Source organism: Amblyraja radiata, chromosome 39 (assembly GCF_010909765.2).
Source record: "Amblyraja radiata isolate CabotCenter1 chromosome 39, sAmbRad1.1.pri, whole genome shotgun sequence".
In the NCBI taxonomy this organism is placed as follows: domain Eukaryota; kingdom Metazoa; phylum Chordata; class Chondrichthyes; order Rajiformes; family Rajidae; genus Amblyraja; species Amblyraja radiata.
The window spans coordinates 2,675,998-2,691,639 of NC_045994.1; the positions used below are offsets into that span (position 1 = coordinate 2,675,998).

At 44.3% G+C, this 15,642-nt stretch overlaps 1 protein-coding gene across 1 annotated transcript; it reads right to left on the minus strand.

Annotated features, from left to right (window-relative positions):
• Positions 1 to 3,243: 3,243 nt before the first annotated feature.
• On the minus strand, positions 3,244 to 14,498 carry LOC116967294 (scavenger receptor cysteine-rich type 1 protein M160-like). Its single transcript, XM_033013794.1, has 7 exons — positions 14,360 to 14,498; positions 12,621 to 12,935; positions 11,611 to 11,935; positions 9,198 to 9,505; positions 6,123 to 6,254; positions 5,109 to 5,210; positions 3,244 to 3,293 (listed from the first exon to the last, which is right to left on the minus strand). The coding sequence occupies exons 1-7, from the start codon at positions 14,496 to 14,498 to the stop codon at positions 3,244 to 3,246; spliced, it is 1,371 nt and encodes a 456-aa protein (XP_032869685.1).
• Between the last annotated feature and the right edge of the window lie 1,144 nt (positions 14,499 to 15,642).

A 15,642-nucleotide genomic window follows, 5' to 3' on the forward strand; every position in this document is an offset into this window, starting at 1 on the left:
TCCTTGAGACTCTTGAAAGGTGCCCATAAATAAAATGTATTATTATTATTATTATTATAATTCTCTGCCAAAGAAGGCAGTGGAGGCCAATTCTCTGGATGCTTTCAAGAGAGAGTTCGATAGAGCTCTTAAAGATAGCAGAGTCCGGGGATATGGTGAAAAGGCAGGAACAGGGTACTGAATGAGGATGATCAGCCATGATCACAGTGAATGGCGGTGCTGGCTCGATTGGCCGAATGTCCTACTCCTGCATCTATTGTCTATTGTCTATTGTCTATTACACGCAATTAGCCAGTCCTCAATGAACTAGACCAGCTCAACAAGAGTTTGTTGTAACTTTCATAATCATTTCCACTGTCTACGATCCCACCCATTTTATTCTCATCTTCAAACTTACTAATCATGTCTTGTACATTCTCATCCAAACCAGGTTGGTGACATAATATGATCTCTGTTAACTCAGTTCAACGTCTTATTTATAAATGTACAATGTATTCTCACGGAAAGTATGAATACGATTAATAGATATTGTAGTTAAAATAAAATGATCCATCACTTCATAACAGAATGTCAACGGAATGTGTAAGTATTTGTGTATTTCAACAAACACATGTGGCATTTTCTCACCAATAACGTTATTTCGAATCAGCATCACAGATATTTCAACACAGTCCACCCAAAATTGAACAAATACCCCACGCCCACATCACTGGTGTTTGCGATACAGACAGTGAAAGCAAACGCATGAAATATTGTTTTCTTTCCGTCTTCGTGGCTCTGATGTAAAATATGGAATAGAGCCATCAAACCCAATGCGTGCTGCAAGCGCCGGGACTGTGAATGCGCCACAGTGGCGTTCATCGTTTGTGTTTGTAGAGCAGGTAGCCGGGAAAACGGGATCAGTTAGAATCTGCGGACTATGCTCTGTATGATTGAACATTAATGACACGAACCTCAGTTTGCGGGAGACGGCATTGTATGGCGAGGATTATTCAATTATGGAAGAACGGCAGCATTGGAATAGAGCGGACTGTAATCGGTATCTGGACGGAGAGAGGACAGTGTTGGGCCTGTGAACTATTTAACGTTGCCCCAATCCGGCACATTGGTGTTATAGTTCAAGTTCTATCAGCATTGAGTATATAAACACACAATGAATGTTTCATTCAATTACACAGCTGGCGGTCGAGAGGTTTATCTTCAAAGTCAAATTGTTGATGTTTTAGATAGAAATCCCTTACAAGTTATTGAGATCGTCTCTCTATCATTTCACAGCGAACATGCTCGGACGCCTTTTAACCATATAACCATATAACAATTACAGCACGGAAACAGGCCATCTCGACCCCTCTAGTCCGTGCCGAACACATAGTCTCCCCTAGTCCCATATACCTGCGCTCAGACCATAACCCTCCATTCCTTTCCCATCCATATAACTATCCAATTTATTTTTAAATGATAAAAACGAACCTGCCTCCACCACCTTCACTGGAAGCTCATTCCACACAGCTACCACTCTCTGAGTAAAGAAGTTCCCCCTCATGTTACCCCTAAACTTCAGTCCCTTAATTCTCAAGTCATGTCCCCTTGTTTGAATCTTCCCTACTCTCAGTGGGAAAAGCTTTTCCACATCAACTCTGTCTATCCCTCTCATCATTTTAAAAACCTCTATCAAGTCCCCCCTTAACCTTCTGCGCTCCAAAGAATAAAGCCCTAACTTGTTCAACCTTTCTCTGTAACTTAGTTGCTGAAACCCAGGCAACATTCTAGTAAATCTCCTCTGTACTCTCTCTATTTTGTTGACATCCTTCCTATAATTAGGCGACCAAAATTGTACACCATACTCCAGAATTGGCCTCACCAATGCCTTGTACAATTTTAACATTACATCCCAACTTCTATACTCAATGCTCTGATTTATAAAGGCCAGCACACCAAAAGCTTTCTTTACCACCCTATCTACATGAGATTCCACTTTCATGGAACTGTGCACAGTTATTCCCAGATCCCTCTGTTCACCTACATTCTTCAATTCCCTACCATTTACCATGTACGTCCTATTTTGATTTGTCCTGCCAAGATGTAGCACCTCACACTTATTAGCATTAAACTCCATCTGCCATCTTTCAGCCCACTCTTCCAACTGGCATAAATCTCTCTGTAGACTTTGAAACTCTTCTTCATTACCCGCAACCCCACCTATCTTAGTATCATCTGCATACTTACTAATCCAATTTACCACACCATCGTCCAGATCATTGATGTACATGACAAACAACAGTGGACCCAACACAGATCCCTGTGGCACCCCACTCGTCACTGGCCTCCAACCTGACAAACAACCATCCACCATTACTCTCTGGCATCTCCCATTCAGCCACTGTTGAATCCATCTTGCTACTCCACCATTAATACCCAACCATTGAACCTTCTTAACCAACCTTCCATGAGGAACCTTGTCAAAGGCCTTACTGAAGTCCATATACACAACATCCACTGCTTTACCCTCATCAATTTCCCGAGTAACATCTTCAAAAAATTCAAGAAGATTAGTTAAACATGACCTTCCAGGCACAAATCCATGTTGACTGTTCCTAATCAGACCCTGTTTATCCAGATGCTTATATATATTATCTCTAAGTATTCTTTCCATTAATTTGCCCACCACTGACGTCAAACTAATAGGTCTATAATTGCTAGGTTTACTCTTAGACCCCTTTTTAAACAATGGAACAACTGTTTACCTTTTCCCTGATATGTTCTGATTACGAACCAAATGAATTAAAATAGGGGAAAATGGAAAGCAAAACATGCACCAACCTCGAACACTGGAGGAGGTTCCTTCAGGGAGTTCGCTTGTTGGATGAGCACAACCCAGAGGGTCGCTGGTGTAATATTCTATTTGATCCATGGAATCAATGGATCCAGAGACTAGAAGTCAACGACAGGGATAGTTATTAGACATCGGGCTAAATTGGGCATTGGAGCAGAAGACACACATTATTAGTCGTCCAATTTACAATGGTGCAATGCTGTTCAACTTGAAGGTAAGCTGTAACGATCCACGAATGAACTAATTAAAGAAACGAGGAAACGCAGATGCTGTTTTACAAAAAGGACACAAAGTGCTGGAGCGAGTCAAGCAGCACGCCTGGAGAACATGAAGAGGTGACGTTTCGGGTCGGACTCCTCCTCCCACTGTATGTATTGTTCAAACACCAATTGATATGTGTAAATAAGTGTTCAATTGTTTATCTCATTGATATCCGACTCGGGTAACTGCGATAACGTTGCTGGAGCGAAAGGAAGAAAATAAGGTTCAACTGTTGGTTATTTTAATCCATACACAACACCCATTCATTGAGCAATATAAACACTGAAATATGCCGTAAATCCATTATAGATATGAACATTTATATGTCATAGCAATTCTTCCCGTGCGGAAAGTTGCTGATACCTGTTCGTTTCCATTCGAAATATTGATGACATTTTAAAACAAAACAAAAGCGCATTCGGTAAATAGCATTAACATGTCCGTCACCGGGTGTGGAGAAGAAGCAAATATATCACCAACCTTCACAAAGCTCATCATTTCTGGTATCTATCCACTACAGTCACGAAACTGATAGACTCAAAGTTACCACTGCCCGCTTCTATCCCCCACCCTAATGCCATAAACAGGACTGATTTTTTCAACTCATTTTGTCCCATTGTTTAACCTCAGAGCTTAAATCTACCTCGACCTCATTACCAATCGTGTCTACTTACATCTACACACCTCAGATGTTTCCCACAACTTTTACAACTTCCAATCTGTGTGGCTCACTTCTCCTCATGTGTATCATCCAGGGACAGTCCCTTCCCATCACGAAGGTTTCTGGACAATTGCTTTCGGCCCAGAGCAGTGACCCAGCCACTTCATTGCAGCTAACTGTCTCCTCTGCCTGGTGGAACTTGTCTTCTATGGATGCCCTCGCGTTCTACAAATGAAATGAGTAGCCATGGACTATCTCAATGGCCCCATCTAATCATGTCTATCTGTCGGCTTCATTGGACACACTTTTTTTGGAAAAGCACCCTGGCCATGGATTTGAGGCTAACTCCAGAATGGTGCAGATTCCTTGACTCGATCTATCTTCACACGATTTACCTTGAATATTCCCATCCCACTGACCACAGGTGATGCAACACCTATTATTACGCATGCTCCTTTATCTCCATTCAGGGACCTAAACGTCAGTCTCCATTATTTAATTCCATGCTCTCGATGTACCCTCCTTTACCTACGCGATGCCAAATGCAGACGAGGCAACCAGATTCTGTCCGCCAGGGACGGCTGGATTTCAATTTGATTCCACATTCCCATTCGCCCTCTCTGCCCTCCACCTTTTACATTGCCAGATTGAGTTTACATGCAAGCTGGAAGAGCAGCACTTCAGGTAACGCTGGCAATCCGGTGGTTAAAATATTTAATTCTCCAATTGTCACCCCACCTCTCTCCTGATAATCAACCCTGACTCTCTCAAACACAACATTCTCTACCCTGAGCCTATCCCTCGCTTCCCATTTCCTTTCCTCACCTCCACCATCTCCATCAGCTTATAACCTATCCCTTTCTGCACAGGGTCCCCAATTTCCGTCCCAATTTTCCCACCTACCCACCAGTCTTCCCAATGTTTTTATATTTCAGTTGTTGACTATTTTTTCTCATCAGATTCCACCATCTGGAGCTCCTTGTCCTTCCTACTATCACCTCCAACCTCTGTGGTCACATCCACTCTCCATCCGCATCTCCAAATTCATTTGTCTACAATTCCACCCCTCGTTGCATACATCCACCTGTCATCTACCAGCAGCATTTCCTCTCGCCGCTTTCTATCAACCATCTCCGCTCTACTCCAGAGAGGAAAAAGGGTACGAGCACAAACGGTCATCTGTACATTTTCCCTCATAGATTCTACCCGAACCACTGCGTTGCTCCAACAGTTTGCTTTTGTCCGATTTATCTGTCACAATTTTTTTCTTTTTACTCAATGACCATTAATACGGTTTTTGGAGTGGAGGGGATATTTATCGCTGCAGAGCGACTGTCGAGTGCAAATACTCACTTGAATCTTCCATCTGATTGAAATTGTTTCCAGGGATAGTATCGTCAATCTCTTCATAAATTGCTTCGTAAAAGCCAAAGCCCCTGCCTCTCATCTCTGCACCTGTTGAAAGGAGAGTGTGAGTTAACTTGTGGATTTACAGGAATAGTATTTAACAGTTAGTCCTTTGCGTATGACATGTAAAATTATGAATTGATATTATTCAAGGTAAAATGTTGATGAGCGTTAACATTGAAGAATTACGCTAGAAGTCTAACGGCTTCTTGCAGTTAGCGAATTCTACGAACATCAGGAAGATCACAGCTAGTGTGCATTAGTCGGAAGCGATTCTCATTTCTGTTCCGCCACGACAATGCCGTTCAAAGCCTGATTGCATTCCCAAATACACACGGATGGTACAAGTGTGGCTGTGGGTGATGAGGAGATGAAATTTCCACAGGTTTGTAAATTCGGAAATGGAAGACAGAATGTGTTGCATCAAAAAAATGGAACGAGATGGGGAATAAAGCATTGCAGGAGCGTAGAAGGTGAGGAGAGGGCAAGCTTGAGATGTGGTGGCTATAACCTCATTAGAATGTTCGCGTTTGTGCAGCGCATTGAACAGGATGTTGAATGGAATGTTCTTCTTCTTCTTGCGTATGGCGTGCACAGCCTAAAGTTGTCGGACAACTTGTTCTATTTGATCTAATTTGATTGTGCACGCCAGGTTGATTGCATTCGTCGAAACAAGACGGACCACGTGAAGGTTGCAATCTCCCACCCCAATGGAATGTTGAATAACAGTCAAGTGGACAATTGATGGAGGAACCCAAACAATAATCACATTTAACATTCCATGCTATCACGACACATTGCTCTTTCCAATAGGAACCATGGAATACCTATACAATGCTGCACAGTTGCATTTGTTGCTCAAAATGCAAGAAAGAAAAGAGCGCATGGAAAAGCGAATGCAAGCCCCTTTATGCTATGAAATATTGTCTGGAATAATAACGTTGTAAAGTTGAACCTCACCTCTTCCTGCTGATTGCCTCCGAGCAATTATGACCAGTGCGACAAATTCAGCGATAATGAAGATTCCGAGAGTTGTGCGAAGCTGAAAATCCAGGTAGAGCGGCTTCGTTCCCAATCCTGAAATTGAAATTCCTGGATAAACGGAAAACAGATGCAGTTGGTCCAAAGTGAAAATATTTCTAGGGACCAGTGATTAATTTTAACCGCTGGTTGTGCATCTTGCTTTACTAGAAATATTCCCCAAAATCCGGTCATATATTCCACCAGGAGAGCGCAAAACAATAAAAATATAAATAGAAAATATACTAGAATGTCCTGATTCCTCACTAGTGGCGTGCTGTATCCAGACAACAGCTGCAATATTGTATTCAGGCATAATGTGCATCCACACTGCATCCACACTGCTTGGCACAGACTTCAATGCCATAAAATCCAAATCAGAAGAACACAAAGGATATGAAAGCGCATGCCTATAAATTCCTGCTTGTTATGATGCTGTTTACAAAATATGATATCTATAGTATGTACTACGGGTAACATATCAAGACTATTTCATAAGGGAGGAGGCTCTAGAAATAGTGGACGTATTGGTGATCATTTTCCAATGTTCAATAGACTCAGGATCAGTTCCTGTGGATTGGAGGATAGCTAATGTTATCACACTTTTCAAGAAAGGAGCGAGAGAGAAAACGGGGAATTACAGACCAGTTAGCTTGAATTCGGTGGTGGGAAAGATGCTGGGATCAATTATTAAAGAGGTAATAACGGGGCATTTGGATAGCAGTAAAAGGATTAGTCCAAGTCAACATGGATTTATGAAAGGAAAATCATGCTTGACTAATCTTCTGGAATTTTTTGAGGATGTGACAAGTAAAATGGAGAAGGGAAGCCAGTGGAAGTAGTGTATCTAGACTTTCAGAAAGCCTTTGTTAAGGTCCCGCACGGGAGACTGGTGACTAAAATTAGAGCACATGATATTGGGGGTGGAGTGTTGACGTGGACAGAAAATTGGTTGGCAGACAGGAAGCAAAGGGTAGGAGGAACGGGTCATTTTCAGAATGGCAGGCAGTGGCGAGTAGAGTGCTGCAAAGCTCGGTGTTGGGGCCGCAACTGTTCATCATATATATTAATGATTTGGAAGAGGGAATTAGGAGCAACACTAGCAAATTTGCGGATGACACAAAGCTGGGTGGCAGTGTGAGCTGTGAAGAGTATGTTAGAAGGTTGCAGGGTGACTTGGAACAGTTGAGTGAGTGAGCAGATACGTGGCAAATGCAGTATAATATAGATAAATGTGTTGTTATCCACTTTGGTGGCAAATCAAGGAGGGATTTTATTATCTCAATGGGGTTACGTTAGGTAAGGGGGAGGTACAACGAGGCCTGGATGTCCTTGTACACCGGTCACTGAAAGTTGGCCTGCAGGTACAGCATGTAATGAAGAAAGCTAATGGAATGTTGACCTTCATAACAAGAGGATTTCAGTAAAGGAGTAGAGATGTTCTTCTGCAGTTGTATAGGGCTCTGGTAAGACCACATCTGGAGTAATGTGTACAGTTTTGGTCTCCAAATTTGAGGAACGACATCCTTGTGATTGAGGCATTGCAGCGTAGGTTCACGAGATTGATGCCTGGGGTGGCGGGACTGTCATATGAGGAAAGATTGAAAAGACTAGGCTTGTATTCACTGGAGTTTAGAAGAATGAGGGGGGATCTTATAGAAATATACAACATTATGAAAGGACTGGACAAGCTGGATGCAGGAAAAATGTTCCCAATGTTGGGCGAGTCCAGAACCAGGGGGCCACAGTCTTAGAATAAAGGGGAGGCAATTTAAGACTGAGGTGAGAAAAAACGTTTTCGCGCAGAGTTGTGAATTTGTGGAATTCCCTGCTACAAAGGGCGGTGGAGGCCATATCACTGGATAGATTTAAGAGATAATTAGATAGAGCTCTATGGGCTAGCGGAATCAGCGGATATGGGGAGAAGGCAGGCACGGGTTATTGATTGAGGACGACCAGCCATGAACACAATCAATGGCAATGGTGGCTCGAAGGGCCGAATGGCCTCCTCCTGCAACCATTTTCTATGTTGTCTATAAGTTCACAAATTCATAAGCTCCTATGCTCCAGGAGCTGAATAAGGCCATTTCCCCCATCAAGTCCACTCCGCCCTTCAATTATGGCCGATCTATCTTTCCCTCTTAACCCCATTCACCTGCCTTCGCCCCATAAACACGGACACCCTTTCGCCAACATCTTGCGAAAGAGTAAGCACTCTTTTCACTGCCTCGACATGCCACCAAACAGAGTCACTCACTTACAAATCGAATTATCTTGGTTCCTACACATAATAACAGTTAATTAACAGCCATTAATCAAAGGTCAGTAATCCTCACTGAAAAGCGCAATATGATTCCTATTACCAACACTACCTGAGGAGAAAATACTGCAATGAATCCAATACCCTCTTTTGTCACAGAGATACTTGGCTGGAGCTGGACATCATGGTTTTTTAGAATTTTGCAAGTCCTGTTTCACATACTGAGTGAACCAGTTTTTTTTTTCACACAGAGAGTGGTGAATCTCTGGAACTCCCTGCCACAGAGGGTAGTCGAGGCCAGTTCATTGGCTATATTTAAGAGGGAGTTAGATGTGGCCCTTGTGGCTAAGGGAATCAGAGGGTATGGAGAGAAGGCAGGTACGGGATACTGAGTTGGATGATCAGCCATGATCATATTGAATGGCGGTGCAGGCTCGAAGGGCCGAATGGCCTACTCCTGCACCTAATTTCTATGTTTCTATGTTTCTAAAACCACCTATCATTTTCACAGCAATTAGCAAACCATAGCAAGCGAATATCAGCACAGTCAGCATAGTATGTAAGTGTAATGGTCAACATCGCATGAATAACAAATACCTGAAGTGCTGGAGCCAGATGGGATCAAAACTGGACGTGGACATTGTAAAGCGTTTTAGCAACGTCATCTCTTTTACATTTTCAAAACAAACAAACGACATTTTACTTATGAAATTGAAGGGGTGTAGAGATCGGGGAATATGCCGAACGACACATACCAGAACAGGTGACAAAGACATCTTCCTTGTGATCACAGTCATGTTGACCGAGCGGTGAAGCCAGACAACGGGACAAGAATGATTCACTTCCCGTGCATTTCACTTCATCCAGCCAGATATCACCTGAGGCCGGGGCAATGATTGTCGTTCCTGGAGTCCAAAGAGCAGAGCCACAGCCCAACTGTCTGCAGACGACATTGGCATCGGCGAGATCCCAGGAGTCATCACACACCGTTCCCCAGCTGTTGTTGAACAATAACTGAACCCTTCCGGCGCAATTGTTGCTGCCGCCATCAACCCGCAATTGTAGATCTAAGTGAAGTTAAATTAAATACTCAGTTAAAAATACGTGAGTGCTGAAGTAACTCAACGGGTCAGACAGCATCTCTGCATGACGTGTGCAGTGACGTTTCGGATCGGGATCCATCTTTAGACTCATTCTTGTAAGTGGGAGGGGAAGAGGCTGTAACAGAGATGAAGGCGGGTCTAATCTAGGCAAGTGATAGGTGGATTCAGGTGTGGGGGGTGTTCATTGACAGATGGGTGCACAAAGGTTAGATATGAAAAGAGGGCAAAGGGCTGTAATATAAGGAATGACGAGGATGAAACATGAATCCAGAGGAAGGGATAAACGCGGATGGGGTTGTGTGTGTGTGTGTGTGTGTGGGGGGGGGGGGGGTGGAAGAGTATGTGGGTGGTATATTTTATGTTCATAAGTTACAGGGGAAGAATTACGCCATTCGGCCCATCGTCTACGCCATTCAGACATGGCTGATCTATCTTTCCCGCTCAACTCCATTCTCCTGCCCTCTCCCCATTACCCCTGGCACCCTTACAAATCAAGAATCCGGCAATCTGCGCCTTTAAGATACAAAATGACTCAGTAACAAATTTCTCCTCAACTAATTTCCAAAGGTATGCCCGTTTATTCTGAGACAATGGCTTCAGTTTCATGGGAGAAGTGAATGCTCATCCTCGTCTAATTGATGGAGGAAGCGGGTGGGAAATTGGAGAATTCAATGTTCACAACGTTGCGTTGTAAACTACTCAATTGGAGTATGAAGGACTGTTCCTCCAATTTGTGTGCAGCCTCAATCTGGCAATGAAGAGGGCATGGAATGTTCTGTATGGGAATATGAAAGTGTATAGAAATCGTGATATCCAGCAGGCCTAGTTGATGGAGCGCAGTGTTCGGCGAACCTGTCGCCTAGTTCACGTTAGGTCTGGTAAAGGTGAAGGATGCCACATCAAGGGCGTCAAATGCAGCAGATTTGGTTAAAGGAGGTGTATGTTCACCTTCGTATCGCATGCAATAGTTGCTGGGGTCCCTGTGGATGTGACGGAGGAGGTGAGGGGACAGCTGTAACGTCCACAGCGGTGGCAGTGAAAAGTACATGTGATGGGGCTGATTTAGGTGGGAATGAACGAATGAACCAAAGAGTCACAGAGGGAATAGTCTCTGTGGTAGCAAGAAAAGGGTGGGAATGTGAAGAAGTGACTGGTTGTGAAGCTGGGCCACGTTAAAACGGCAAAGAATGGGGATGCCTGGCCTCGTAGCGTAAAAAGGTAAGGACCAGACGAGCATTATCCGTGTTTCAACTGGAGGACATAAGCGCGAGCAGATGTATGGGACACAGGGGAGACAAGAACGAGGGACCCACCGCGGAGGTGAAACAACATTTACAAAGAACAAACAACATTTTGAATATCAGAGAGCTGAAAGTCTCACTTTAGGAGTTGATGCGATGGAGCCGGAGAATTTGAGAATAGGGGTTGACGTCGTTGCAATCGTGGAAGTCAGTGAGCCGATGGTAGAGGAAGGAGGAAGTGTGAGGACAGGTGTACTTGCTGTCAAGTCGATACTTGACTCGATATTCAGTCCCCTGTGATGGAGACAGAGGTCAAGCAAGGAGACGTCAAGCAACAAGTGTCAGAGAGAGTTCAAGTGAATTTCATGGCAGGGTGGAAGCTGGTTTATGAAGTTAATGAGTGGTACGTGGGCGCAGGAGGCAGTCCTGAAGCGATTGTCGAAGTAGCGAAGAAAGAGTTTGGGGAATGATGCCAGTGCACGTTTGGAAGAAGGACTGTTCACAGTACTTCAATCAAAAGGCAGACATAGCTGGGATCCATGCAAGGGCCCATGGCTACACGTTTAACGAGAAGAATGTGAGAGAAGTCTAAAGATAAGTTCTTGAGGGTTTTCAGCTATTTAGTTGATCACTCATTCATCAAACATCAGCTGTCGGCGTAAGTAGTAGAATGACTCGCCTGGTAAACGGCGAGATTTAGATTCATTTCCTCCGTCGCAGCCTTTCCCGCGGGTTGTCTCCGGCATTTCAGCATCTGTTGAGAACAGTGAAATGTTGACGGATTTACGCGCGTGTTTAATCTGCCATCGTATGCTGACTTTCCTGTGTTACCTTTACATGAAACGCCTGCATCCTCCCTGTGGTCACAGTTGTGTTGCCCCCAAGGGTCAAATTGGCACTGCCAAAGGGCTGACTCGTGCGAGCTACATTTCATCTCATCGATCCATATTGGCCCAGAACCTTGTCCATATTTCCTGACGTCATATACCATAGATTCGAGGGGTCCACATTCTAATTGTTTACAGATCACTTCCGCCTCCACTGTAGAGAGCTTCTCGGTGCACACTGTTCCCCATGTCCCGTTGTACCACACTTCCACTCTCCCTTCACACCGCCGGCCTCCGTTCACCAGGCGCATCTCTTTGTGTTCTGTGAAGGGAACCGAAGACATACAGGTCATCATAATGTATCCATCCCGCGGATAGCAACAAAGAGGCATGAGAAAGATCTGATTCAACAAAAACAGATGTCGCTGGAAAAACTCAACAGGGGCTGGTAATTGGGAACAGATTGGGTAAAGAGGAAATCGCAAGGTCAGCTGTTCTATCAATTCGCTGTAAGTGGAGGGCAGGGAAATATTTGCTTCAGTTCTGGTTGAAAATGCGACAGTTCTGAAACTGAAAGCATATACTCAATGTAATTAACCTTCGATTGTGTAACATCGAAATGAAAATTAACAATCACGATCCCTAAAGCAAGAGTATAGAATAAAGAGGGAATATCTCCCGTTCACAGATATCAGCTCAGGAACAGACACTCCCGCCCACAATGCCTTTGCCGAAAATGCCGAAACAATAAACATCTCGTCGGTCTGTTTCGGGAAATGTGGACAATTGCCGTTAAAGCGGACAACAGCTGAGGGCGAAATGAGCAGAGCTACACGTGGGGAGAGTTTGGTGTTGGTAAGTAGAAGAAACCCTAAGCAGAGAAACGTCTCTATTCCATCAACGAGGTTCAATGCTCGCATTGTTTGCGATAAACCATTGAATACATCTCTGGAATGAAGGTTCCCACTATAAGTTGCAGAGAATCAGCAGACCGAACGTATCCTTACCAGAACACTTCACTGTCACATCTTCCTTATGACTGCAATCGTGCCGACCCCACGGTGCGGAGGAACAGTTCCAGAGGTATGATTCGTTACCCGAGCATCTTACTTCATCCAACCAAATTTGGCCTTTACTTCGTCCACAGAATCCCGGAATGTTATCTTCCACAGCATATCCGCATCTTAGCTGCCCGCAGACCACGTTAGCGTCGTCCAGATCCCAGGAGTCATCACAAACTGTGCCCCAAGACCCATTGTAATAAATCTCCACTCGTCCAGCACATGTACTTCCACCCCCAGACAGCCGTAATTGGAGATGGTCTGTTGAAGAATTGCAAGGTAGTTAATCACACCATTGCAATGTACACCTATCACCCCACGTTCGGCCGCACCTTCTATGCTATCCCTCGGAAAGGTACCATGTGTTGTTCCACACCACATTGAAGTGTTTCTTGTCCAGACTTCTCTCACACACGGCCCCTCACACTCACCATCGCCTGCTCCCTGGACCTGATGGTCTCTTCTGCCGACTGGAAATGGAGAGGGCCCATAGTATACGTGGACAATCTCTATACGTGGACAACCTCCCACTTTACACCCAGGTCCTGGGTGGAGAATGTTGCAAAGGTCCTGCTATGTATTTTGCTTTAATAGACCACAGACAATAGGTGCAGGTGTAGGCCATTCGGCCCTTCGAACCAGCACCGCCATTCACTGTGATCATGGCTGATCATCCATATTGTATCCCGTTCCTGCCTTCTCCCCATATCCCCTGTATCCGCTATCTTTAAGAGCCCTATCTCACTTGCTTGGCAATCTCCTGGGAGCTAACTCTTCAGCGGCGCAGATGGTAATCATGTGGTCTCACACTACCTGAGACTCCGGTTCGATCCAGACCTCAGGTGCTGTCTGTGTAGAGATCACATGTTTGCACACGTTACCACGTGGGGTACATCCAAATCCTAAAGACTGGCGTTTTTGTAGGTTAAATGGCCTCCGTTAAATTCCCCCCAGTGTTAAAGAAGTTTATGAGACTGTGGGATAATATAGAATCTGTATTCGGGGTTTCCTCGATGGGCCGAAGGGCTTGTCTCCATGCTGTATCTATAAACGATATTATAACTTTCTCCAGGCTAACATATAAATAAATGTGTGTGTGGTTATGTGTGCGTACGAATGTGCCTGTATGTGATAGTGTGTGTGTGTGTGTATGCGCGTCCGTGTGTATGTGTGGGTGTGTGTGTGTGTGTGTGTGTGTGTGTGTGTGCGTGCGTGCGTGCGTGCGTGCGTGTGCGCGTGCGTGTGCGTGTGCGCGTGCGCGTGCGCGTACGCGCGTGTGTGTGTGTGTGTGTGTGTGTGTGTGTGTGTGTGTGCGTGTGCGTGTGCGTGTGCGTGTGCGTGTGCGTGCGCGTGTGCGTGTACGTGTGCGTGTGCGCGTGTGCGTGTGCGTGTGTGTGTGTGCACACACCTAGAATATTGTTCATGTATTATTATCCAACATAGGTTTAAAGTGTGTAATATAAATATTTATCAACAATCTATTTAAGTTGGTAAAATAAGAAATGGTATTTCGGACCTTTGATTAGATTGACCAGAACGGATAAATAAAGCGTTCTTCATTTTCCGTGCTGTCCCAATTGACAAGTCGAAAACCCAGATGACAGAAACGCCAATACAACTTGAAATTTCTGGAGTCACTAACAATCATTACAATGTCTAATTTGAATCTTTATGCCAATATTCACCTGAGCACATGACTCCAACACCGATGCTGTCGTTAGGTGTCTGATTCAGTGTAAATGTGCTGCAATTTCGGAGCTGCGACTCGTTTCCTTCACAGTGAACGGTGTTCGCCCACACGGGCAGCTCGCTCTCTCCGTACATTGAGGAATTATAGGCGAATATGGCGGAGCCGCAGCCCAACTCTCTGCAGACCACGTTCGAATCGTTGATGTTCCAGGCGCTATCCTGCACTCTCCCCCATCTACTATTGTGGTAAACCTCCACTCGGCCGTCGCAGCGGCTGCCCCCATTGCTCAATCTCAGAGACCAAATTTCATCTATAATACAAAACATGTTGGCTTAAACCATTAATGTGAAGCCAAAATATTCCATAACTTAGCAGCATTTACCTGGTAAACTATTAGTTTTACAGATTATTTTCTGCATCAATTATCCACATGTCACATTGGCAGGTAATCTGCATAGACAAATTCTGTCTACCTCTACATAAAACAATGCCGAGAAACCTAACGGCCTCACCAAGAGAAATGGGCCCAGTAACAAGGAATAAACTGGCTATTGAATAAACGATAACCACCAGCTCATGCATTGATCTAAATCGAATGCAATAGGCATGCTGAGACCAGTCCAACGCCTGTTCCTCGTGTAGGCGGGGTCTTTTGAAGTCTCGCTTTACCTTAGTTCTACTTTAGTAAATAAATGCATTACCTGGAACCATTCCAATGTCATGAAAAAATGATTTTTCCATTTCTCATTCCATATTGCAGATGCTGGTTTAAACCGAAGATAGACACACAAAGCTGTAGTAACTCAGCCGGTCAGATAGCATCTCTGGAGAAAGGGAATAGATGACTGAAGAAGGGTCACGACGTTCCTTTTCTGATGCTGTCTGACCCGCTGAGATACTCCTGCTTTTAGGGTCAAGTTCTCGAAAGAATCACTAAGCCACTTCAAATTTCATATCGTATTCTTCTTACAGCCTCTATCTCACATCTCCACAGCTGATGTAATTTATTTATATCTGTGTATTTTAGCTGTGAACCGAGAATTAGAACCCGACTGTACAAATCGCCATCATTCTCTCTCGTTAATAAGCAGTTCTTATCCCTCGTACTTTCCTTACTATGTTTACTAGCTACAATCTCTCAGTTACTATCCATAGAAACAATTTTATAAACTGCAGAATTATGCACTGCATACTCAAATTCAGTCTATCGATGTAGGACAACGTTGTATAACAATTGGCCCCTGTATCCTATCAGTGGACGGCACCTGAAGACAATAG

Bases quoted from the DNA above. Each gene is read 5' to 3' on its own strand.
- LOC116967294 (XM_033013794.1), bottom strand. From the start codon at position 14,498: ATGTACGGAGAGAGCGAGCTGCCCGTGTGGGCGAACACCGTTCACTGT. The intron at 11,936-12,620 runs GTAAGGATACGT...TTCCCTTCACAG, and splicing joins TGTGACAGTGAAGTGTTCTG to AACACAAAGAGATGCGCCTG. The intron at 3,294-5,108 runs GTGAGTATTTGC...CTTTCGCTCCAG, and splicing joins CAATCAGATGGAAGATTCAA to CAACGTTATCGCAGTTACCC.